The sequence below is a fragment of the Solea senegalensis genome, linkage group LG17 (assembly GCF_019176455.1).
Source record: "Solea senegalensis isolate Sse05_10M linkage group LG17, IFAPA_SoseM_1, whole genome shotgun sequence".
In the NCBI taxonomy this organism is placed as follows: Eukaryota; Metazoa; Chordata; class Actinopteri; order Pleuronectiformes; family Soleidae; genus Solea; species Solea senegalensis.
This window is the reverse complement of record NC_058037.1, coordinates 2,745,303-2,772,466: the sequence shown is the minus strand read 5'-3', so window position 1 is coordinate 2,772,466 and position 27,164 is coordinate 2,745,303. Positions and strand designations below refer to the sequence as shown.

The window sequence follows — 27,164 nt, the reverse complement described above, 5'->3', positions numbered from 1 at the left end:
AAATTCAAATAAATTCAGGAAAATTGAGGAAAATCAAAAATGGCCAACAAAAATCTGAATTCAAATAAAATCAGAAAATACATCTTTGTATCTTTAGATGTGAAGAGTTTGACTGATATGTTATATCTTGTCATCTGGAATCACTTATACATTTCTGAAGCTGAGTCAGGAATGCAAAAGGAAACGGTTTTACATACAAGTTTTGCAAATCACCTGATAACAGCTTAGCCATCCGCTTAAAATAATGTTACATAAGATACAGTTTGAATGAATGTCTCTATATTACACACTATTTCAACATTGCTTGTATTGCATTGTCTGCTGTGCTGCTGATTGCTGAAATATTATAAAGCCAGAGAAAGTTGCTCTCAAAATCTAACTTACTTTTCAGGTTTAAAGGTAATAAAAATACTTTTACCTAATAATAATGATGTCTCTTGTAGCAACTTACACTCAGATGGCTCTTTTTTTGTGTGACATTTAATCCAACAGTAAACTCCAACTGCTTCTTTTCAATGCTGACAGTAAATAAAAATACCTCTGACAGTCTGATCTCTTTGGCAAGATCCTTAATGAGCTGTGATGGTTTCATGTTCTCTGGAAGCTCATCTTCATGTTCCAAGAGGGCCTGTCAGAGAGAGAGAACAGACCAGATCATCAACCCTTAAACCACCACCCAAAGACAACTGGCGCTGAATGTGCCGTTAAGTCCTCTCAGGTTCATACCTGCTTTTTAGTCCAAGCTCTGAAGGCTCCATTAATGATTTTGGCACCATGTATCAGATATGGAGCTGGCTGCTTATTTGATTTATGTAAACCTACAGAAGAAGAAATGCAAACGTTATATCACGGAATCAACGTTGACCTTTAAACTTGGAAAGTCAACCTTAAATGTAACTCCTGTGCAGCTGAGATTTATAGGATGTAACTGAACAGATGAGGAGTGCAGTGTGTGTTTCAACAAAGTAAGCGTGTGTCTACACAAACTGTCCTAAAACAGCCGAGTGACGACTCACGCCGTACTCTGCTAAAGTCTCAGGGCAACACCAGCTTTGTGTTTTTGTATCTGTTAAACTCTGTGACCACTGACGTTTGGACTGGAATGATTTGACCGAAAGCCTTTTACACAGGTCAACATGAAATAGTAGTAAGTTTTACCAATAACTTCTGATTAGGGTTCCACTCCAGGTTTTAAGGGAGTCGGAGTCATGCTATTGTTCAAGTCTAAGTGTATGTCACACTAAATACTTGAGACTTTAACCTGTAGAGGCGTTTTTTTTTTTTCTAGAAAATGTGTTATTTTATATTTTCCAATAAGGTAATTGAGAAATAATGATACCATATGGTCACATGGCATTGTTAAAACAACAAATCTAATGGTGAATTTTTCCCAGTATTGTAGAGTTCTGACAAAATGACATCAGCCTGCATCATCGCTGCTGTCACATGATATGAACGTCGGTGGTTCACACTAAAAAAGCTACCGTGTTTTAGACCATTTACTACAAACAACATATACAGAGGGCTCTCCATACACAGAAAACAATAGTGCAACATTTTTATATTTCTGGCTTCTGTACGTTTCTGTTTATTTTAGTAAAAAACTGTAGTGAGTGTCGTGCCAAGATTTGTTGTTGAAGTCCATTATAAGGTTTAGTTCCCATAGTGGTTCCAGGTTATTGTAATATGTTGGTCAGTGGTAAGGATACTGGTCATTTTCTTCTGGTAATGTCATATCATAATAAGCACCACTGCCACTAATGCACTCTAAATGTGATACTGACAAAGCTATTGTAGTGATGAGCATCGCACAGTAATTACAGATTTTCAATAACATTACTGTGTCACACGGAATGTGTGTGGAGTAGAGGTGAGGGCATTGTTTTGAGCAGAATTGACCTAATAAAGAGGATTACACTGTGGAAACAGGACTCATAATAGAACAATGGAAATATTGACGATCGCACGTTTACATTCAATATTACAATGGAAAATCAGATCGTAACGACAAGCTCTGGACAATGTAGTTCATTTTTTAAATAACACGTCGAACATGTATTAAAATATACTGTAGATGTCATTCTATGTTATTTGTGGGGATCGTTTAATGAAAGAGCTTATCTTAACATTGTGTCATGTTTGTGGTTATGCAAAAAGGCAAGTTACTCCTGATTTGCATTCACACACATTTATAACCTCAGAAATACTGGATGTTTGAGGGCGTGATCAATGTTTGATCATTAAAAGAAAATCTGATCATTTCTAATAAAAGAGACTTGTCAGGGCGGAGAGTAGAGTGACCTCAAACATCTGGAATAAAAGCTAATATGTGTTTATACTAATACGCCTACGATAAAATAATGTGCTTAAAAACCTAATTTGTCAATTTGGAGTAAGTGACCTACACACTGCATCTCTGGCAGGTTAGACTCAACAGTCTGGAATGAGATGCTTTAACTAAACACTTGATTGATTGTTTGAAATGAAGCAAACCCAGTTTTAATGCTGGCTTCCTCTTTAATGTAATAGTAAATAAAAAAACGGTCCAAATATGTGAGCAGCCATTTAAAAGGTTTACAACCAAAGCGGGAAATAATTAAGACGAAATAGCAGTGACAGAAGCGAGTCTCTCCCGCTCTGTAAAACCTGACCATGAAGCAAAAATGAATAACAGTATATTAACGGCACGGCCTTGTGGGTTAGGATTAGTGTGCACCACACACAACAGCAACACACACATTCATAGAAAATGGTGGAAACATAAACAGTTGGCCCAGGCCAGCTGAGGAGAGTTTAAACACAGGCGTGTAATGGAGCAAATGATTCTAACTGGGCCAAATCTTTTGAAGCTAATCATCTGTGAACTCAGCGATTCATCGATTTAATGACTGAAATAATATTCGAGCATCCAGCTCCTCATCTGTGCAGCAGACATGCAACCCTGCGCCTGCCCGGCTCAGGGTGAAAGACAGTTCTAACAGTGTTTGTGTTTTCTCTGCTTTGGTGCATTCTTCTTCAGAAAATGTCTCGTTGAAAGGAGGATGTAAAGTTTACACGCGAATACCACCGGTGTCGAGCAAGCGCTAGATCCATGAAACTGATGTAGGAGTTCACCTTTGAATCGCTCGAGGAGATGTCGTCCCACATACCAGCACGCCGTCTCAAAGTTGGGGAAGGGGGTGAGCGTTTTGACCTTGAGCCGCTTCTCGATTTCATACGCTCTGAGGAAAATAAACCAAGATCGTTTAGCTAAACACTGTCATGTATTACCAACAGGTTTATGGCAACAAGCTATGTAATTCACTATGTATTTCCAAATGTGGAGCACTCTATAAACACATGGGTGGAATTTGGAGCTAAAAACAAATCCTGAATGAGGAGTCAGTGGAAACTATTGAGGAAGATCAGCCACTAAATCCCCCCAAATCAAGACATGGCAGCGTGCAGGAGGCACGGCAATGAAAACAAGCCAACAACGACGATAACAGAATTATTGTGTATGTGTAATGATGAGACAGTCGTCCAAACCTCATTTGCATCTCCACACTCAGGTTGTGGACAAAGTGTCCGGAGAACGCCAGACAGTCGACTGGGGTCAGTATTGCATTGATCCAACCTGCAGAGATTACACGCAGGAAGACAGAATTATTATTATTATCAATAATTAAATATAATCATGAATTAAATGATTGGCTACACTTTTTTATATTATATTATGTTACATTCAAATACTCAAAGTTTTTATCACCTGAGTAAAATATTGAGCTCTTGCAGTAACAACGTTAAAATACAGTGGTGTAAAAAGGTAGCGCAAAGTCAGCTACAGAGAGATAAGGTGACTCTATGTGTTATTATTATTCCATTTATTATACATTTTTCTTATATGTTTCATTTTCTACGCACTCTGGTCAAAATCTCTCAGCTCCACTCTGATCACACTCCCTGGTAGAGACAAGTGCCACCAAAGTTTGAGAACCATGGATTTAGAGCGTTGCACTGGTTAATGGCAATTCAGTGTGTGCATTGCTGTGCTGAAGTACTTTGAGTTGCCGGGTATTTATTTGTTGAATAGTTAAACAATATTTAATTCCCTGCTCAACTGATCTTTAAGAAAATCACAATCATACATAAAAATCATACATAATAAAAATAAATAAAGTAAAGGCTGATTTCCCTTGAGCTTATTCCATTTAAAGTAAAAATTATTCAGCATCAATTTGTTGTTATCATTTAGTCAGTGTCAGAAACCAGTGATGGAAAAAGTCTGTTTAATTCTTTTTCCCAAGCTAAAATTCAAAGACATTAAAATAACCAAACCAACACACACTTACTTATTCAATTTAGTAAGGTGTCCCCACCAGAAACTAGAAACTAAAAACTAGACAAACACCTTTCACTGTCCCTCAAATACTCCAACAGTAGCACTGACCATGCGTGGGTCATATGTGAAAAATCTTAATTTAGAGAAATGAATGCTGTTGCTAATACTGTGCACCTGTTAGATTTTATGCACTTTGAAATGCACCTGTGTTAAATATGACAAACTTTTATTCACTTTGAGGTGGACAGAGGACAGAATGAGCAAAATATTGTTATTGTACATTATACTTTCATACATTTGCGCTGGTTTTAAACTGGGTTTGAAAATGTGGTCCGGCTGAGTTTGTGAGTGAATCGCCCTGCCTTGTGTCATTTGACTGTAGTTCTGACCTGATGGGATGAACAGAGTCTGGCCTTGCTTCAGAGTGCATTTGTAACACTTGTCCACCTGGTCAGCGAAGAACATCTCGCTGTGATTGGACGATGACCTCCAGCGCTCATACAGAGAGAGGTTGGCAGACGTGGGCTTGATGAGGAAGAAGATCTTCTCTCCCTGCAAACACAAGTGCAATCAGATTTTCTGGCATCATCATCATCGTCGTCGTAATCATGTGAGAGATACTGTATAATAATGTCTTCCACATTTCCCCTCGATGGCCAGAGAATCATTTCAGAATTGAAGGAAATCAGTGAAGCATAAACAATGTTCTCATCATATTAGAGGCAGATGACACTGACTCATGCACACTTTTTATGACAAGGTCATTTCTGGAGAGATACAGACCTTCAGGATGTGGTACCAGACTGAAGCACCCCCACATTCGATGTGGAAGTCCGTGTAGCTGTCTTTGACACAGATGAGACAGTATTTGGTGACTTTTGGCTTCCCGAGCAGCGCATCGTCGGGCCAGTAATTTTCTACCCAAGACAACTGCCGCACAATCTGAGGACTCTCCACGATGCTGTTCATCCTGTCCCCCGGGGAAAAAACAGAAAAACTGCTCAGCACCACAGGTTGTTCAGACATTTTTGTTAAGTCAAAGCTCGTTTTTATAACACAGCGTCTACCTTGTGTCTGAGAACTCCAGGTTGATGACGTTCAACACCTTCTTTCTGTTTGTGCTGTAGTAATAGTCCACAAATTCTTTCAGCTTCATCGTGCTGTCAGTCTGTTTGGTGACGTCCACGACGTCCACGCCGACGTCGGGACCTGTGAGGACAACAGGAGACGCAATGAAACAAGCTGAAGAAACAATAACCACCCACAATCCAAACATTTGCTTTAGCCTGCAGTGTTTATCTACTTAGGTTTGTTGCAGTGGACTGTTGATATCTAACAATGATCTCATCAGAGAGCACCAGCAGACGGGGATATAAGAGGACTGAAGCGCCCCCTAGTGGTGTGAAAAGAGCGAAAAAGAAAAAAATCGCTTTTTTTTACTTTTTACTAAATTATTTGTGACTTTTCATAGTTCTCTCATGCACTAGTCCATTTTAATTATTATTATTATAAGCATTAGAATCAGTACACAATAATATGGTATAAATAGCTGCAAATAGAGTATAGTGTACAGACGTATTCAGATCCTTCACTTAAGGAATACCACGCTATAATAAATCATCAATTAATACAAGTGCATGAGAGTGAAAAGTATCTTCATTAAATGTATTATAAAATATGAAAATATTAAAAGTGTAAAAACAACAAAAAAAAGTTTATTTGTCTGTGAAGGGTCGGAACTCAACTCAAGCAACTCCTGATGATAGTGAAGTGAATACTGGAGTGTATACATTTTTTTATTTATTTATTTAAAAAATATATGATGTATATAACGGTGAGGGGATGAATTTTTACAACCAATTTCAAGATTGGAAAGAAAAGCAAAACTGTTTTTTTTTTTTTTTTGCATTTGGTATTATACTATATGGCTTGGATTTGGTTACACCACCATTTAAAAATGATAATTGTGACAATGAAAATAAAATTAGTATTTGTGTGGAACTATTACTGTTAAAAAAAAAAATGTCTGAATGGACCATAAACCCCCGGGAAACTTTATCAAAGATAACAATAACAAACACCACTGCAGTAGACGGTGCAGGAGAAGTCCAGCAGGGTTTGTAGTCATAGCGGAAAAAAGGAAGATAATAAGACAAAAATGCAGTAGTGGTAGTAGTAGTCGTAACAGTATGGGATGCAGTGAGAGCAGCAGTGCTGTTCCTTACCAACATAGTTCTCCACATCACTGATGTAAAAGGTGGGAGCAGGCATGGACAAACCCAGGCCATCTTTCTTCTGAACCAGGACTGGGTCGTTGAAGCCGTTGTCCTCCAGGTAATGCATGTTGAGTTGACCGCCGCTCAGTTTCACCACCACGTCATCAGCACTGAAAACAACAACACACACACACACACACACACACACAGTGAAACACAGATGTCAGGAAAGAGTCTGGACGTTCTAATCTTGTCGTAAACTGAGGAAGTGAAATGACATCTGATCACGACACTGGCACCATGTAAAAGTATCTGAGCGCGGTGACTTTAAAAGTGGAAAGACAGTGCCCCCTACTGGGAACAGTAGTAAAGTGATTTGAATTTTTTTAAATTACAAGAGGCATAATCAGTTAAGGAATCAGCAATTTTTTATTATAATTGGATTTATTTAATGCCCAGTTAGAGTGAGATTAGCCTGATTATTTTAATTAAATAGAAATCACAGTATCACAGTAGCACACATTATTCCCCATATGTATAAAAAAGTGCATAAAAAGGTTTTTACCTTGGGAATGTGCGACTGCGAAGCTCCTTGATGAAAACCTGACTGCCATTTTGAACAGCCTTGATATCTGTGCTCTGCCCTGTGTCATGTTTGCTCCAATTCTTTTTCTTTTTCACTGACGAGCAGAAAAAAAAAGGTACAGAATATTAACATACAGTACATACATCAACAAACAGATGCATCACACAGCAAGGAAATATACCTCATAATCATTGTGAGAGGTGAAACCTTACATTACATTACAGCAGGACTAAAAACAGTGTCACAATTATTACATTAACGTCTAATTCCATTTCCATTTCCATGCTACAAACGGATCCGGTCCAGCCTACATCCAGGACATGATCAAAACCTACACCCCAGCCCGCCCACTCAGCTCTGCATCGGCAAACCGGCTCGCTGCCCCCTCACTGAGAGGATCGCAGAGGCACTCGCAGAACTCGAGACTGTTCACTGTCCTCGCTCCCAAATGGTGGAACGATCTCCCCATCGACATCCGGATAGCGGAAAGCCTCCATATCTTCCGCCGCCGACTAAAAACACATCTCTTCCGACTCTACCTCAACTAAGACGACAAAAAAAACAAAAAAAAAACTTGTACATCGCACTTATGACTAGCACTTCATAGTTTGATCTACTTGAAGCTCTTACTTACTTCTAGCTCTTATTTGTACCCAAATGTTTAAATGCACTTATTGTAAGTCGCTTTGGATAAAAGCGTTTGCTAAATGACATGTAATGTAATGTAAAATTCCAACTATTTGTATGAATCACAGATTAAGCAAAAATGTCATATTTTTAAATCACTATTAGCACCAAGTGTCCAACTGCTGCATGAATGACTGGCACTCTTTAGATGTCACCTGGCTGTGCTTCTTCTGCAACAGTTTAATAACACAAGTTACATCTGTTACACTTCAAGATTATCTTGATCACCTTTTCTCTCAGACTGACATGAGCATCACGACTCCTAACCCTAATAAATTGAAGGAAGCTGTTGTCAATTTGGCAACAAACAACAGTAATAGCACAAATCTATAAAACATGTACTGACTCACTGTTCCACCCAGTGCACCACGTCCAGTTGAATGCCAAAAATAACGACATTTTCTTTTTCATAGGGTGTTAATTATAAGGATTAGGGATGTTAATGATGCTCCGTTATTTTGATGAACTGCCAACAGTTATGCTGCACTTACACAGAGGGAGAGGATTTAACTAACCCACAACTTCTGCTTCTTTTCATCTCTGTGTAATTCCTTTAGACCACTCACTCACTCACTTACTCACTCATTCATCTTCCACTGCTTTACCCTCAGGGCCACATAGAGACAAACAACCATCCACTCTCACTCTCACACCTACGGTCAATTTAGAGTGTCCAATTTGCCTATTCCTCAAATCTGCATGTTTTCTGGACTGTGAGAGGAAATCAGAGAGCCTGGAGAAAACCCACACACACACATGCAAAGGCAAGGGTGCTAACCACTACTTAATGTGTTTTTAATATTTGTGATTAAGTTTTAAATTGCTGTAAAATATGGACACAATAGACAGCACTTATAAAAGGAATAAAACAAATCCATGGTGTTTAAATGATGTGTTATATTCACAAGTAAGTGTACATTGTTAATTTGTTACTTGTAATCTGTAAATTGTTATTCATGTTGATGGTTGATGGATGATAATTATGCACTATATTGTGAAGCCAAACCTTTCAAATATGACATGGAGCCCAGCTGTAATGACCACATGCATGTTAGATTTAAGTTCAGAAATAAAGTGAAGAAAACAATACTATACATGTGGGGAATTATTGATCCTAGTCTCATTTGTTTTAAGGTTTGGGCCCAGTTTGGACCTCAGAGGATTTTTAGACCTCACATACTGTGCAGTTATGATTTACACCAGCAGGGAGCACACACACACACACACACACACACACACACACACACACACATGAATCAAAGCACTGATGTCATTAGCAGAAGAAGAAATCAAAATGCCTCGAGCAAATGTGAGGCAAGATGAGACAGCTCTGCCTCTGAGCTGCACCTTGGGCAGAAGAGCACAGACATAGAAATATAAAGAAACCTCCCTCCTCTGGTTATAAACTCAGTTGACTGATGGAAAGCAAATGAGTCAGTTAATATCTGTGTATGACAGGAACATCTGTGTCATCACACAGTCTCACAGCCTGACTATTATTGCATTTACTGGTGAATTTTGCAGCAGAATATTAACCCTTAGTGCTCACACGGCACAGATCTGTGGCACAGATGCACCCATGGTAAATTGCTGTAGGAATAATACAGACCTCCTTATATAGACATCCTCGAGGTGTGTGTTTATAGGTCACATATTGTGACCGTAAAGAAAATCAGTTTTTATTTCTTCTTCTTATGTGTTGTTGAGTCAAAGTTGAACTGTGACATATTTCCAAATTTCACAAATTCAATCCGTGCATACTTTTTGCTCAGGTGTGTTTACAGCGTTGATTCATTTTTATTTTTTTTTCATCAGATTGCCTAAGTTGAGCTGAAAAAAAAGGATATAAGACAGTCTATGTTGCACATTCTTACAAACTCTGTATATTTAAACATAGTAATGGAAAAAGGCAGCCAAAGTGATCTGTGTTCTAAGGGTTAATCACCTCACCCTTTCACTTCTAAATGTGTTGGAGAACCTACAGTATGTAGCCTACAGTTAGCATCAAAACAACTGTGGGCTCAGATGCCATGGTCTCAAATGGCATCTGATAATATAAAATATATTATAAATGAAAAACAACAATGCATACAATCAGGTGATTGTATAGTATAAATATTTTATACTCAGTTTCTGCCAAATTAAAATCATTTGAACCAAAATCTGTGCCGCTACTGTACAATGTTTAAACTAAGAAAAATAAGTGAGTTTCTAGAATCTATTGTCAACAGTTAACTGACTGTTGTTTATCAAGCCAATAACCAACAATAACGTGTGAAAATAATTTGCAAACGCTAATCAGTATTATTCATTTTTGAGTTATTGTATAATTAACACAATAACAAAACAAGGGGAAAGTAAATCAATTACTTTGTCATTTGCATTTCAGATGCTACTTACATGTGGATTTGCCATGGGTCTTCTCACAGTTTGGACAGTGATATATGTCGATATCTGGTGCGTCATCTTCATCCACTTCAACGCAGCTGAAACAACAAACAACAACCATTTAATTAGGGAGACCTTAGAGATCTGTTTTCCAGAGAGCGTAGCGTCTTCTCTATTTTATCTCCCTTTGTATCTGTACAGCTTAGCTGTTTCAAAATCCGTCTTTGTTCATTTATGTCATTTTCATTTCACAGCAGTGTTGCCAATCAGATTTTCTTGATCTGTTAATCCTTTAAGTAAATGCAAGAAAACAGTAAAGAACAAAAAAACACCAAATCTTATCACTCAATAAACTTAATTAACAGACTATGAATGAGTCTACTGACCAGAAAAACATATAATATGAAATATTTGATTAGAATTTTGAGGTTTTAATCCAAAAAAAAATTAGAAAAAAAAAAAGAAAATCCATTGGTTGTTTAAAGTGACATGAACAGGAAATATCTTTGACCAATTTGTATTAGAGGAAAACATGAAGTGTGGAAACAAACACTGCAATAATCCCTTACAGTGACTCCTGGTTCATAGTGAATGACAGTGAAAGGACAGACTATTTAATAAAGTGCAGGTCAGAGCAGGAGAAGAGGTAGGACAATGAAGGACAGGACAAATCAGACAGAAGAGACAGTAGGCTATAAATACCATTCTACACACTGTACATGTACTGTACACTTTCTGCACGTCAGCACTGGGGTTTTCAATATGGCTGTTGGGGAGAAGGAAAAGGAGCTGCAGCAATTACTCGATTATTAATTGATTCTTTTTGAATAAATTTTTTTTGAATTCGTTTTGATAATCAATACATTTTTATTTTTGAATAATTTAAACAAGTTCTCTGAGTATTTTCTGGTTTATTTGCTCCATATAACAAAAAAATCATGAAAATAGAGATCATCATTTTCATCAATCAATATTTTCAGACATTTTAAGGACCAAAGACTAATTGATTAATTAAAAAAAAAAAATCTATTTTAACAATTGATTATTATTTTTTGGTATTACTTGGTTGAGACATTAAAAGGGAAAGGGAAAGCATCTGATTAAGTGAGAAAATAATCAAAAGATAAATCAATAATAACATCCTAGTAACGTTTAAAGGTTTCAGCAGAGATTCAAAATAAAGAGACAAGCACCAGATGACGATGATGATGAGAAAATAAAGCATTTGTCCTTTTTGACATGACGAGAGTAAACACCCATGTCTTCGCAAACATGCACATTCCACCCCTTCAGAGCTGCTGCTCCCACATTTAATGGGCTAGGAGTTTCCCAGAATGTTTTTATTTTTTTATTTATTTTTGGCCGTCTGAAAGCTCAGCAGCTTCACAACACAGCCTGCTGCTCCCGTCACTGAACCAGTGGATTAGAGGTGGATGAGTGGACACAGTGGAAATGACATCTGTAGCATACATAGAGGTTTTTTCCCCTAAACTTCAGAGTAAAAATGTGCAAATAAACACAGACATGTTATGACCATGAGGGCCTCGCTAATGTAGTCCGCATGGCAGCGCGGCCACTTCAGTATGATTCATATAAATATGTCACTGTGGCACAGCTCCCCAACTTTAACGCACATCGTGATATCACATTTAACTTTTCTCTGCTTCGGTGGATTTCACGACTGATTTATGAAAAGAGGATTTATTTTTAAACCTGGGCGAAGTCGAAACCACATATCTGAACGCTGTCATCACTTTAGGAGCTGCAGTGCAGTAGTGTACTTGAATGCTACTGAAACTGACTTTGACCTTTTACCTTCCCATGGGGGGTACAAGAGAAATGACCTGCACTGGACAGCATTGCCAGTGGTTGTTCTGCTCTGTGGTGGTTTGTTTTCCACCCCTGCGTCAACCTCTGTGCATGAATTGTGATGTCACAGATGTGCCGAATAGAAAACAACACCAAGTCCTTAGCCCTTACTGACAATGTTACAGTGGTTACTATTTAGCATCTTTTACTTTGGTCTCTCTCAATCCTTTTAAACTGTCTTTCTGAGTTGTTCTGAGAAAATACAGTGGTGTAAAATAGCCCGAACAAAGTCAGCTACAGACTTTTCACAGGAGGCAGATTTACTCCCAATAAGATAATATGCTCTCTCATCCTCCTCCTCTTCCTCACACATACTTCAGACACTGGTATAGTGATGGAACAAATTACTATTATCTTGTTATATGTCTGATTTTGTCTGAAAATCATATTGTTATTGGTGCAACTTACAATTTCTGCAGCATCTTCATCACCATCACTTTCAAAATATATTAAAATCATTTCTTTGTATCTGTCAACGAATAAAACACATTTGATATAAGATTCATAACAGATTTTTGGGCGTTACATTCCTGCAGCACTGCAGAATTTCATCATAATCTGTTCTGACAGACATTTTGTCTTTCATCAAATTTACTGAAATGTCTTCCGATTTGGATATTACACATGTTCTTATTGCGATTTCGATTATTTTGCGATTAATTGTGACATCATATCACAGTACATTATGACATTATAATGTCGACCACTTTAAAACCAACAACAATAACAAACTCATAACAAGCACATTAAAAGCGATGGATAACGGGAGTAAAATCACTGAAAAGTCATGTTAAAGGAACAGAACAGAATACTTAATCTCCTCAGACAGGCTGTTCCACAGTCTGGGAGCCTTGATTGCAATTTCCCTGTCACATGATTTGTTTCAGCCTAGATCTGAGAAAAAAACCTTGAGAAAAAAGGTGTGTGTGCCTGGTGTTAAAAGTTCCATTAAATAACCTGGAGCAAAGCTGTGCAGAGCTTTAAAAGTCAGCAATAAAATCTTAAAACCAATCCCAAAAGCCACGATGGGTGTGATTTGGTCATATTTTCTGGGTCTGGTCAATATTCTGGCAACATAAAAAAAAAAACGTTTTATGGAGGATGTAAAATGAATATGTACCTGATGAGTAACGCATTTATTCAAAGCACATAACCAGATCAGTTAGTGGCTCAAGAGGAAATCAGAAGAGATTCTCACTCATATTTATACCAGCGAAGGTCGCTGGTATCAACCAGAAAATCTCTGAAACATCTGAGCTGCTAGAAAAGATACATCTTGATGACTCTAAACGCTGCCGTACAGTAACACTGCCAGGCCTGTATGTGGAACTGTAGTTATTATATCGGCTTTCTATCCACATGGTGCCAATGTTTTGGGAGCACTGAAACGCTCTTGTTTGAAAACAGGTCCCAGAGTGAGAAAATGCCAAAACGCCACCCTTGCCTTTTTCGTGAAGACAAGGAAACGCTGATGTCACAGTCCCACCTCTTTCTTACTCTGGTGTTTGCCGTTGCAGTGTTAATCATCGCTGGTATCTCTTGTGTTTAGAGTTTATTTGGTCTATACCCTTTATGATAACCTTTGTTTCCTGTCCTTCGTCCCCATGGCTTGGTTCATTCTTTCTCTGTTTCTGTGATTGCAAACATCCGTGGTAAACAAAACCATCATTAAGAATGAAATCTATTATTAAATTATTCCAAGGGAAACACGTGAGGTGGATCAGTGGAAAATTGTTTGAGATGCTCTACAATCAGTGTCTGCAGAAGTTACCAAGAGCCTTTTGTGAAGAACTATAGAAGCAGATGCTGCGGCAGAGCTCTGGTGTTTCTCCTTAGCAACAACTGATCAAAAGATAAGGCCCTATCATATATTTTAGTTGTGGTTGTAAGTGACGCTCTGTGCATAGAATCAATTAATAAATGACCTGAGGGTTGTTTCTTCTTTTTGTTTGCTGCAGCTTCTAGGATACATCCAGACTAAACAAAATTGATTCCCTCCTCTGCAGTTGTTTGCTTAGTTCCTGAGAGTGTTACTGAAGAGAAACAACAGTGGTGAAACTGACAATGGAGTGAAACAGAGAGTGCAAAGGAAGCTTTTCATTTGCAGACGACAGTCAAGTTTGGGCTGAGAACCAATCAGGAGGTGAATGTTGGCGACTGCATCGTTGTTTCCAAGGGTCGGTGATTTTGTCCGTCTCTGCTAAAAATGCAGCCAGGAAGTTTTCAAATGAATTTTTAATCCTCTCTGTTTTTTGGGACTCTATTACGTCAGGGAAATGGAGATGACAAGCATATCAGGGGCTGGATTCATGCATTTTTTAAACGACGAAAACAGGACGCAGCCTCTGAAAGACAAAATGAAGTGTAGTGTTCAGTGCTGTTGTGCGTGAGAGAGAGAGTAGGTGGTGACGGGGCACCCGACAAAGACGTGTACAGTATGTGTGAGGAGCTGAGTGATGTGTGAAAAGGGAGGATGTGACACCTCTCGAGGTTTCGAACAAAAGAATGGATGTGAATTGAAGGAGAAGTGTTTACAGGCTTTCTAAATAAAAACAAATAAATTAAATCAGTTCAGGAATGCTAATCAATTATTACAAGTTTTTTTTCTTCTTTTTCTTTGACTCAAGACCCAATCGGCTGGCAAATTACCAATTAGCATTGGGGGCTTCCATTGGGGATAGCAGATATTGGTGCAAATAGTGGGTTCATGTTTGTGAAGCAAATCTTCCTGGTTCACATAGTTAGCTTCCATTTTTATAAAAAAAATTAAAATACAAAATTCATACTTTGGTTAGATTGTCAATTTGGGCTGCTGTAGAAACATGGCAACCCAAGATGGTGGACTTGGCTATACATTGAAAATACTTAATCTAACCTAAAATATATATCTTAAAGCAATTATACTGCAAATTGCTGCCAATAAACCCACTAAAGGGCTAATGTGAGTGAACAAGTACATCATAGACAAAATGGCAATGCCAACTCATGCAAGCAGGGATGTTAATCATGCTGAAATTAAATCTCATTGGTTGCGCAGGCGCTTAGTTTAATTTTGATGATGAGCTAGAAAAATTAGCCATCTTCATATCCTTACACCAATTTCAGTATCTATTTAAGCAGTTTAAACTCTAAAATGCTTAATTGGGGTTCTTAATCTAGTTTTAGGAGACACCTGAGGACACTATCGACTGATTTTTTTATTGCCCAGTTCCCAAATGCACCCTGGGGCGAGTCATTTATTGACACACACATGCGTAACCTCATCAGCCAGTTGCTGTGCCGTGTCTCTTCTCCCCGTCCTCCAATCTCGTCGGCTCTCCTGCAGCCGGACTTTAAGTGCCACAGCCCTGCTCCAGCATATCAACTGTTTCCCCACAGCCACACCGCTGTCGCTCTCACCTTCGTTTTATGATTTATTAAATCCAACGGGGGTGTAAAACAAACATTGACCTTGGCTTGACATTGCCATGCTGCATATGACCTGGACTGCTCAATAACTTAATCCAATCCAGCACTCCATTTCACTGTCCTCTCATGAATGTATCAAGGTGCTTGGTCTTGCCTAACGCAATATTGTTGGTGTTAGGATGAGTGTGATTCAGAAATGGCCTCACCTGTGTGTGTTTATATGAATTAGTTTTGAACACCAGAGCTCTGTGAGAGCCCAGAGAAGCTAATGCTGCATTTTTGGCCTTAGTATCCTGATATAGAACACATTTATTTAAAGATATGTTACATCTATTTAAATATAACCTATCTCTTTCAGGAGAAATCCAATTTCGTGAGTGGAAAAAGTCAACATTTTGCTGTATTCTGACCCTGTATTTCTGAGATGTGAATTAGATTTCTTCTAACCAGAACCACGCAGCTGCTCCTCTGACAGAAAAAGTGCCTTTTTGAATCAACATCATTATATAATTAGCATAAATAACTGTTAGTGATTCAAGCCAGTGCTACCACAAACTGATTTTTTCACTGACTGATAATGACATCGACTGGCACAGGTCTTCTCTTCTGACCTGTAGGAGTAAAACGCCAACCCCACAGGCATATAATGCCAATTAAGGAGACCACTATAATTAGACTGACTAAAGAGGTGAAGCAAAATGGCAATTTAGTCTGACTGACGGGCTAGCTCTTGGAACGTCCAATTAACTTTGCTCTGTGTACACAGACGAGACAATCACAATGGATCAGGTGAAGCAGACTTCAGTCTAAAGGAATAATACATGACAGTGCTTTTTCTTAATTTTGATGTGACTTACTATAATAAATAAAGGAGAAACAAAAGATTACAAATAGTCCAATATGGGTATCTTAATGGGTGATGCCAATCTAAAGAAATAAGCTGATGTTTGATGTAGAGTATGATCATCATTTTTTTTGGATGACATGTTTGGCATGTTTTCTTTTTTTCATCCATGTGATAAAATACAATAGTTTAATCTAATCTAATCTAATGTGCCCATTAATCACATGACTCTCTAACAGGTCACTTGACAGGCTTTAAAACCTGGCTTATTACGGACACCAGTGTGTGCAGTGCCAGTTTCGAGATGGTTTGGATATGAAATGCAAGATACTGTATATTGGTAGGAATGTGACAGATATACAAAAAAATGAGCCACTTCTACCACCTCACACAAAAATACACACATTGAACAGGTACTGCACTATTGATAACTGATGATACACAAAATTGGGAAAGATAAAATTTACTGAGCAACACTCAAGCATTGTGTGTCTCCACTGAAGAACATGTACGTTTTCATGCATTTAGCAGTATTCATTTTCAACAGTCAACATAAATACGTAATCTCGCAATCACATTTTCATAGAATGACAATCGCCCAATGCCAATTATTAAAAACTCTGCCAACAAATCAATGTCTACCTGGAGAAAATAGAACAAGTCCTCTTACCTAGATGAACAAAATGCCACTGGCTTCCAAAACAACCCAACATTTTGCAAACTATCACCACTTCAAGATGCGCATCACACTAAATGAGTGCCTTCACCTCCTGTGGAGGAGTTTAGATGAGAGCACTACTACTTAGAGATAATAAGAAAACAACATGGTCCTGATGCAAAAAATGATAACCTTGGTTTTACTACACAGTCAGATTTGTATCTCCAACCTCTCGTTCCCCATGCACCTGTCTCTTCACAGCACTGTAATAACATTACACCCAACCTTGTTTGATGATGAATCAATATCTCCATTACACAGAGGCACATTTTTTTTCAACTGTAAATGTCAAGCCCATGGTATTTTTTTTTAACTGAAAACTCTAAAAAAAACATGTGCATATGCACAGTATTTACTCAGTTTGTAGAATCTACTTACTATGTGAGTGAATGAATATGAATAGAAATCTACAATAATATTGTACCAAATAAATTATAATTTTTTTGAGGATGCATATGTAAATAGCCTACATAATACAAACCCCTTTCTCAGAAAAGTTGGGACATGTTCTCAAAATGCAATAAAAGCTAATATCTGTAATTTGTTCAGATATTAGTAATTTGTTCAATCACTTGAATCTATACTTTTGAGTAGATATAAAACCTGTTGGGACTGTTTGCAAGAATGAGAAAGTTACACAAGTAACACTGTTCTGCAATTTGATTAACTGGTCACAGGTGAGCAGGTTAAAACATGGGATAAAAGTAGCATCCACCAAAGGTCTATGCAGGCAAGGATGGGTCACGGCTCACCATTTTGTGACAAACTTCCTCAGATAATTCACAGTTAGTTCAAAAACTTTTAGGTCCTTCATCATCTGCAGCTCATAATATTGTGGAAAGATTCAGGGAGTCGGGGGAAATCTCAGTGTATAATGACCAAGGGCAGTAACTGCTGTTGAATATGTGGGAACATCGAACCCCCAGGACAAACGGTATGAGAAACCGTCATGCTGCCATGATGGACAACGCCACATGAGCTCAGGAGTGTCTCGGATAATCATTGTCACTTTCTGCTGCTGCATCAAGAAATGCAACCCAAAATGAAAAGAAATAAAACTTGTCTGAGACAAACTGAAAGTCAGTGGGAACATGTTCTGTGGTCAAACGAGTCCAGCTTGTCTTTGGGAAGAATGGATGCAACTCTAGTTGCCAAAGATAAAAAAGAAAAATATCCAGACTGCAATAAACAAAACGTGCAAAAACATGATGGTAGTGTGGGGGGGGATAGGGGTGATCTTATGGCTTGTATTGAAATTTTATCGACACATATCAAGACGACGTCTTTTACAAGGAACTCTACAACTGCCTTATTCTGCATGAGTTACAGTAACAGTGTGGCTTCATGGATGGAGAGAGAGAGAGAGAGAGAGAGAGGGAGTGTTTGCCAGTCCAGATCGGTCTCCTATTGAAAATGTTTGGTGCATCGTGAAGAGGAGAATCAGACAAAAACAGACTGTTGAGCAGCTCAAATCTTGCTGACAGCAATAATTAGGCAAATACACCCCATGTGAAACAGCAACAATATGTATCTTCAATGCCAAAAGGTGATTTAAACCATGTGGTAATCGTTCTACTCGTGTGTATTTTCTGGCTGTGTTTACCCACAATGCCCTGCGTTGTAGTCCGCTTCCAGCATTTGGTTCACTTGAAGCGAACAGAGAATTATGTTTTTAAACACAGCAATTATATAAGTTAGGAAACTCACACCATTTGATATTTGGGGCAATTCTTACATCATGCTTCTTCTATGATAGTATTTCTCCCAGATTTGTTTGTAGTGTTAGTTTCCATTAATGCATTTTAGTCTTGCGATACATAAGAGATTAATCGACTGCAAAACCCAGCAAAGGGGGCAAAGCGTATACTGTATATTTTAAGCAGTTTCTCCTGGGAACAGAACTAAACTTCAGTGCACCAAAAAGTAGGACTTTTTTACAAAGACTGCGTCTGTACAACAAGCACAGAAATAAACCCCTAGTTGTGTCTTCAAAGAGCAGGATGAGAAATAAGAAGTCAGGCAAATGGAATAAGCCCAGACAGCCTGTCAGACAGGAGAGAAAAAAGGATTCAGGGACACGGAGAGAACAGGAAGCCTGATGCAGAGTGAGGAGAGCTGCAGAGGAAAGAGGTCACACAACAGCCTCTGAGAGTGAATTACTGTCCTTCATGTTGCACAGAGGCTGCAATTAATGTGCATATGTGACTCGGTCCATACTTGTAGAAAAACATGTACAATTTGTGCATCACTGGAAAAGGCAATAAAAGTTCATTCTTTAATTAAATAAGACGTTTTGGTGGACTGGTGGAAAGTATCCACCGATCCAGTCTTGAACAGTGTTTGCCCATCAAGATTGGGTTTTTGTTGATTAAGATAAAAAAAAAAGAAAAGAACTGTGTTGTTTCTGATCCAAACACAGCGGCAAACAGAATTCACTGCATACACATGGGTTTTACTGCTGCGTTTTTTCAACAGCAACTACTAGCTGGGACACACACTTTGTTGGTTTCTCCCAGAACTACAGTGGAAGGTTGGAACTACTTCCTGCTGAAGAATGTACAAAATCTCAAAAACGATCCCGTTTGCTATGAGTATTTAGACAGGGTATTGCAATGAGGATTACAGTAAAACCAATTTGCACATGGATACTGATTCACTGTTTGTTTAGGATATTGAATGAGAAGGGCACAACTGAGGTTTTAAAGCTTTCAAAGTGTCCCAGCATTTCTACAAATGGAATTTGAAAGTGTGCCTTGGGTTGCTGCTAACAAAAACCCAGACAGTGGGTGGCTTTTGCAGACAGTTTAAAAAATCCATTCAAACGAGATAGTTTTATTAAAAAGAAAAAAAAGAGAAGAACATATTTTCCAATGTTTATGTTACTCTAAACAAGAACACCGCTTACGGCCTGGAAAAAACAATCTCAACACAAATTAAATTTTAAATATATGAAAACGGAATTTAATTACAACTGCAAATCTTTTATTGCAAAAGCCTGACCAGTCCTTTGCTCATTTATCTGCCAATTTATAAGCAAACTTTGCAAGGCTGCCATACTGGGAGAAACTATCTTTATGTTAAAAGAATGTGTATTGCAGATGTTGATGAGATGTTGAAATGTTTGATATATTGTTGTGCAGCTTAACTCTAAATTGTCTGCCAGATGATTATAGTCCATATTCAGGATACAGGTTTGTACTTTGACAGTATCCTCTGTGGTCCCTTGAGTACAGACTGTTCATACACAAGTTGGAGGCGCTGTTCTTCTCTAGCCTGGGTGAATTCAGCCGAGTCTGCCAGTGATTTGGTTTTGCTCCGCAGATAAGTCTGAATCTCCAACGAAAGGAACCAATAACAAACCTCTGGTGTGGTAGAGGCGGGTTTAACATGATGTTGACAGAGAAGTGACGTCTAGCAGGTTCTGTATACTGTATATCAAACATGGCGGCAACTGAAGAGGAGCTGTTCCTTCCACTACACCACACGGTGGTGTAGTGGTTAGCACTCTCGCCTTGCAGCGAGAAGACCCGGGTTCGAGCCCCAGTTGGAACAAGGGCCTTTCTGCATGGAGTTTGCATGTTCTCCCCGTGTGTGCGTGGGTTCTCTCCGGGTACTCCGGCTTCCTCCCACAGTCCAAAAACATGCAATGTGGGGATTAGGTAAATTGGACACTCTAAATCAGGGGTGTCAAACTCAAATGACCTGGGGGCCAATGAGCATCTAGTCTGGTCAAGCAGGGGCCGACATTGAGGGCAAAAAAAAGTGGAAAAAACTACTATTAAGTAGCAGGTGGGCAATGTAAGATATTCATTATGATATTAGACAGAATTGCAAATTAAAAGTGCTTGTTTTGATATAAAATGATTCACATGATGCACAAAAACCGAGAATTAAATTCGAAATTTAGCAAATAATGACAAGGATAATTGAGATTAAGACAGTTTAAATATATGTAATTTCATGTTGAGTGTAATAAATTTAATAAAGTTATGATTACAACCGAATGTCTTATCACTATTATAAAAATATTGCCGGCAAATACATTTAGTCATAGTTATATTCTGTCTCTATTCCATCACCTCGCACAGTGGTGAGTGGGCCGGGGGGCCGCATGTAATCGATTGGAGGGCCACATGTGGCCCCCGGGCCACCAGTTTGACACATGTGCTCTAAATTGACCATAGGAGTGAGTGTGAGAGTGAATGGTTGTTTGTCTCTAGTTGTGTGTGGCCCTGCGATGGACTGGCGAACTGTCCAGGGTGTACCCCGCCTATCGCCCGATGTAGCTGAGATTGGCACAGCACCCCCCGCGACCCTCTGGTGGAGGCTAAAGCGGTTAGATGATGATGATGATCAACTTAACTCCTTTGTTGCATGAAATCCAAACACTTTTAATGACCCATCTCTATGTAGGGCGACTTGAAATTTACAAATTAAGAATTTTCAGGACCCCATGGGAAACCGGTTTGTAGTTGGAAGTAGAGGTCGCCATCACAGATCTGTATTTGATGTTGCCTGATGGAACAGAAGCATGAATCTCTTGGCGACACTACACAGCCTAAGCCTTCTTAGAGAATACGCTCTCTGCTGAGTTATGATTTCGAGCGCAGGTTATCAATGTGAATTTGCCAACTAAGCATATTGCCTATGCGGCTGCCAAAACACTTGTACGAACGGACTTGTTGGATTTCAGCACACACTGGCCTCATTTTGCTCGAGGAGCTGCAACACCAGAAGATTGTATAACCACTCTAATTGCCTGATTCTCCAGTAGTAAAGCCTCACGTCTGCTTTGTCGAACCTCTCAGCATGAGCATGAGCATGAACTGCAGCTTTCTGCGTATTATGACACACAGCCAGCTAAAGACATAAATTGTCGTCAAAGCCTCTGTGAAAACTGTATCTCGTAAATATTAACTAGTAACTCGGTAGTTTAAAAAAAAAAAAAAGAAGAAGCAGGATCATGACGAATGGTCTCACTGCTCCACTCGGACACTGATACAGCAGTAATAGGCCGCGCTGATGTGGCAGCATTCAGAGGAAGTTACGGCCTGCCATGCTGGAGACCACGCTTGTCACACAATGAATATGTGATTGAGACACTTTGAGCCCATGTTGCAGACGCTGCAGTGGCATGCATCTCACAAGCTATTTGCATTTGATGAATAAGCTAATTGCTACAGTGGCTGTGTTTGTTTTCTGTCAGAGCTGTAGAGTAGGTTTGCACAATACATCAAAAATGTAGCACAAAAGAGCAACATCTTACAAAAGATAATATAGGTACATATCGCCTGAACTGCAATAAATGCAGTTTTCCTATGTTATCCAATTATGTGTCTTTAGCTAATTTAAATCAAAGGTGCAATGTGTAAGATTAAGTTACATTAATGAATGAAGTCCCAATGTCGCAGCTGAATATCCCTCACCTCATCCTTCCTTTTTTATTGTTTTGGAGGACCTATGATGTTTCAGGTAGCATCACAACTTGTTTAGTTTGTCCATTGTGGGTTACTGTAAAAATATGGCAGTCTAAAATGGCAACCTCACACACTTGCTGACGGAAATATAAAAGGCTCAATCTGGGGTATAATGCCAAGCAGCAATTCACACAATCAGGTGAATGTACTGTACACTTATATAAACAATAAATAAATAACGTTTAAACCCTCCCCTTAGACTGCAACAGCCTCATACGGAGGGGACATTGAACAAAAACTGGACTGTATTTTATTTAGATATGCAACACTAATAATGCATCGCACACTTTTACAACCACTGATAGTGGTAGTTATGGCAACGAGTTTGCTGCTTTTCAGACTAACAGCCACCTAAAAATAATTACTTTCTTTAGATTACAGTAAATGACTATTGAATGGCTCTATTATTTTCAATAAAATTCATGTTATTGGATTGGAAATCCACTTTTTTTTCAGTCTTTGCATGGGCAACTCACCATCTGAGTCTATGTTGGCAGCAAACTCAAAGCAGAAAGACATTAACACCTTATAATTCAGCTTTTGTTCATTTTATTGCAGGCATTTGATCGCAATTTTCAACAATTTTATCGCATATTGCATGTTTCCGAATATCCCTTGGTGTCCCTTTGTTTTTAATTGCATTGATCCCAAAGATCCTCATAGAGCTGAAGAAAATTAACAGGTATTTTTTTTCTTCGAAGACAGTGTAGTGCTGTGCCGTTAAAAAACACCCCAGTCACGCAGGAGGAAAATACAGATACCGGGTGAATATACTATACTCTTCATTGTTTCAAGTGTTGTAAAATGCAGCTCCTTTGTGCTTTAAATTGAGTAATTTTTTCAACAAATAATGCATCTTCTCATCTAAAAGAATAAAACAGCTTTACACATGCTGCTCACACACACACACAATGACAAGTTAAAGTCAAATTGTCAGCTTTAAACTTACAATTTTTATGTGAAATACTGATTGAATCATTTAATGGCTAATAAATAACACCATTGGGTCTGCCATCTGAATGTGGGATTGATTTATGGCACAAAGGAAACGGCTATGCTATTGTGCAAGGACAGTTTTCTCATATTATCATCTGGAAGTGAATGTGGCAGACGTTTCAGCAATAAAAATCAAATGTATTTAGGCCAGTCACGTGTCCAGTCCCAGTGACAGTCACACAGACAACCAGCATGGTGTCTCAGGGTGTGAGAAACATTGATACCCTGAAATCTTGTGATATTTCATGGTATGGATACAGTATAAATATGGACATTTTCTTGACCGTAGTTTTGCCTTCATGGTTCATGCACCTTTCCCAAGGTCAAGTTTATTCGTAATGCTTTACCAGCACTGTGCAGCTGTGGTAAATTAAAATAAAGTATAAAGTCTCATGTTATATTAATAAAGATGGTATATATTTATTCCCCCATCTGAAAAGCAAACTGTTCAGCCAATAAGCTATTTTTGGGAAATAAATACAGTCAGCATTTTTAAGCACTTTATCCAAAATCAAGCACTTCTCAAACCTTTAAAAGTCAAGCATTTTCAATGATTTTCAAGCACCCGTTGATGTCTATTCATTATATTTGAGCACCTGGCTGCTACTTGGCCGTACTCTCAACCTCTTTCCTATTCTCAAACCAAAAAAGTTTGGCGTCCCCCTGTTTCCGTAGTTAGCGTTAGCCTAAAAAAATGCAAAATGGGAACTCTGGTTTGTCTGTACTGCCAGCTGTAGACACATGGTGGCGCAAGACGGCAGCCTTCGCAAGGAAAGGCCCTTGTCTAAGATAAATTTAAGAGGCTTAATGTAAGGCTACAGGGGCCAAACATTTTTTTTATTCTAAAGCGATTATACACTTGAACAAACATATGCATGCCATGGATGGTATATTAAATTTCTGCAAATAAACCTTCTTTAATTTAACACATTGGACCTTCACATCACACCACGCAGAAACTCACGAGCACCTTATCGGACAAATAGCGCCCAACTCAATTTGCACCTGATGTGTTTATGGGTCTACTGAACGAGAACCTGCATGTCTGCATGCAGCATGTTTAAATGTTTTCGGGGGAACTTGGAAACCTAAGAAAAAAAACAAAAGTTCAAAACCTACAGCCTGAAGTGCATCAGACCATTTTGGTCCAGCAGAGGATGCTGTGAGCATGGCTTGGCCTACACTTTCACATGAACGTCCTCGTGGGACCATAAGACTGATGTTGGCTTGCTGTGAAAATGGACACCATGAGGCTACATCATCCTGCTATGCAGACAACTGGGCCCACCGAAGCATCTGAGAAGTGGTGTGTCGTCGTATTTCAGATTCTTTGTCACGGAGGAACAAATCTGTGGACTCACATGTTAGCAAAGCCGTAAGTGCTGCAGTGGCAGAGTGTTCAACATTGCGTGACTAATATTAAGAGTGATAGCAAATCACGTTTGTGTATGTGCTGGAGGAGGAAATATCGTCCAAGGAACGGCGTGCCACAGAACATTCACTCCGGCTTGATTTTAGGAAAATCGCTAGCCCCTACTACATGCAGCATATTGACATTTTAACAGTTTCGTGTGCAACTAATACAGCTGCGATGAGTGCACCGTGATTCCCAGTGAGCAACAGAGAGGAAGACGTGAGGCGAGTGTAGCCACAGTAGCCTTGTCATTGCAAAGCATGTGCAGGCAGGAAAAAGCCAGAGGGAGACACTGCATCAAAAAAAAAAAGAGAGGATATCCCCATACATGTGTGTGTGTGTAAGAGAGAGAGAGAGAGAGCGGGGAGAGTCTGTTGCATGTGTGTGGTGTAGCAGAGCACAGCAGTCAGGGGGGCTGTGTGCAGGCAGCCAATCAATTCACCTGCACCAACAAGGGAGGTGGAAAACTGCAAACCGGCCGTCTGTGTGTTATGAGGAGGGTTTCCCTCTCTGGCTGCTGCTGCTGCATGTAGCAATCTGCAGCCCTCCCTCCCCTCCCCTCCCCCCCAGCACAAGCCCGCTGTGTTCATTCAGAAATTACGGCAAGCTCCAATAAGGGCCAGCTATATTCACATGCTGACTGATGCTGCACTGTCACCGTCAGTGTGTGTGGGGTGGGATGTGCACGCAGGCTTTGGTTGTTGTGCATGTAAAGAGGAGCTGCAGTGTCAAAAAGAAAACGAAAGGGGGGGGGAGAACTCCTCACCTTTAATGTGGTGTTGGGGTAGCTCACTGGCACCTTATGGAAAGTGCTGTTGGACAGCACCGCCTGCCTGATGTCCTCGAAGATGGTGATGATATCATCCAGCAGGCAGCGCTTGTCCCTGTAGCTCAGGACGCAGAGGTGCGCGAACGTGTAATTGAACCCTTTGTAATTGACGCGTAAATCCAGCACCTGCTTGTGGACCTGCAGGACCTGGTCGGCCAGCTCCAGGATGTTCCCCCCGGACTTGGCGAGCAGGATGAGCCTGCCATATCTGCCCGGCGTGTGCAAATCCGAGTACAGCTTGTGCTTCGACTGGTCGATGGAGAACAGGCTGTTGGCGAGACTCCGCTCGATCTTAGCCAGGCTGTGCGTCGGGGCGACCAGCACCTCCAGGTCCGTCTCCGGCTTGAAGCGGCTCAGGACGGTAGATCCGAAAATGATGGTGAGGACCGCGGGGACAGTGAGGAAGAAAACGGGGTGCCTGCTAACGAATAAGCCCAGCCAGTAGAACGAAGCCTTGAGCCCTCTGTGGATCACTTGCCGCAGCATCCTCCACAAAATCCTGCTTGCAGATGCCCCGTTTCCTCCGATGAAGCACATGTGACATCAGACTCTGTTCCCCGGCTTATAGTCCAATTCGTAAGAGAATAACACCAGGCAACAACATCAGCACCATGCACACACACACACACTCTCACTCACTCACACACTCACACGCACGCACACACACATACACTCACATGCGCACGCACGCACCACAACACCTGGAAAAACAGCACTGCAGCAATCCGCGAGCCACACACACGCAAACACACACGCAGGGGGACAGTCACTGGATCATCATCGAACGTCGGCCGATGGAGACGCGTCCTCCGCCGTGTGCCTCATCCTGTCACGCCATTCCGCCTCCATGTGTGTGTGAAATTCATAAAAAAAAATAAAAATAAATAAATAGCAACAGCCGCGCGCCCCCCTTCCTTCGCTCCACCGGCTGCAGCCGCAGCGACGATGAGCCGCGGCGGCGTGATGTGCATGTGTGCGCTCCGACTCCTGTCTGTCTGCCTCTGCACAGCTCCTCTCACGGCGGCGGCGGCGGTGGCGCCTGATTTATGTACTTAACTGTTACCATGTGTGCTGCAGGGAGGTCTGCGAGGAAGGGAGGAAGGATGGAAGGAAGGATGACTGGAGGAGGAGGAGTGGGAGGTGTGTGTGTGTGAGAGAGAGAGAGCGAGAGAGAGAGAGAGAGAGAGAGGTTGGGGGGGTGACTGGTTATTTTAGGAACAGTGGAGGCAACAGGCAAAGATGAGAGTTGTAAAAATTTTCCTGCAGGTGGCTGGAGGAGCAGAAGCCCTTGCAGGGATGAGTCAGTGTTGGCTTCATGAATGGGGAAAACCCAGTGCTGAGTGTTTTATGCAGGCCAGACAGGGTGATGTGGCTCAACTATCCTCTCTTTCACACATGTGCACACACATGC

General features: G+C 40.0%; 1 protein-coding gene across 1 annotated transcript in view; it reads right to left on the bottom strand.

The window, feature by feature from the left end:
* LOC122784483 (lysine-specific demethylase phf2) overlaps window positions 1–26,290 on the bottom strand; it is a 35,200-nt gene extending 8,910 nt beyond the window's left edge. The window contains exons 1-12 of the mRNA XM_044049779.1: window positions 25,691–26,290; window positions 24,649–24,740; window positions 10,211–10,296; window positions 7,103–7,217; window positions 6,547–6,707; window positions 5,389–5,530; window positions 5,105–5,291; window positions 4,711–4,873; window positions 3,529–3,616; window positions 3,115–3,221; window positions 727–818; window positions 539–628 (exon numbers count right to left, since the gene is read on the bottom strand). Coding sequence (XP_043905714.1) covers window positions 539–628; window positions 727–818; window positions 3,115–3,221; window positions 3,529–3,616; window positions 4,711–4,873; window positions 5,105–5,291; window positions 5,389–5,530; window positions 6,547–6,707; window positions 7,103–7,217; window positions 10,211–10,296; window positions 24,649–24,740; window positions 25,691–26,290 — 1,923 coding nt within the window. The remainder of the gene's footprint in view (window positions 1–538; window positions 629–726; window positions 819–3,114; window positions 3,222–3,528; window positions 3,617–4,710; window positions 4,874–5,104; window positions 5,292–5,388; window positions 5,531–6,546; window positions 6,708–7,102; window positions 7,218–10,210; window positions 10,297–24,648; window positions 24,741–25,690) is intronic.
* Window positions 26,291–27,164: the final 874 nt, after the last annotated feature.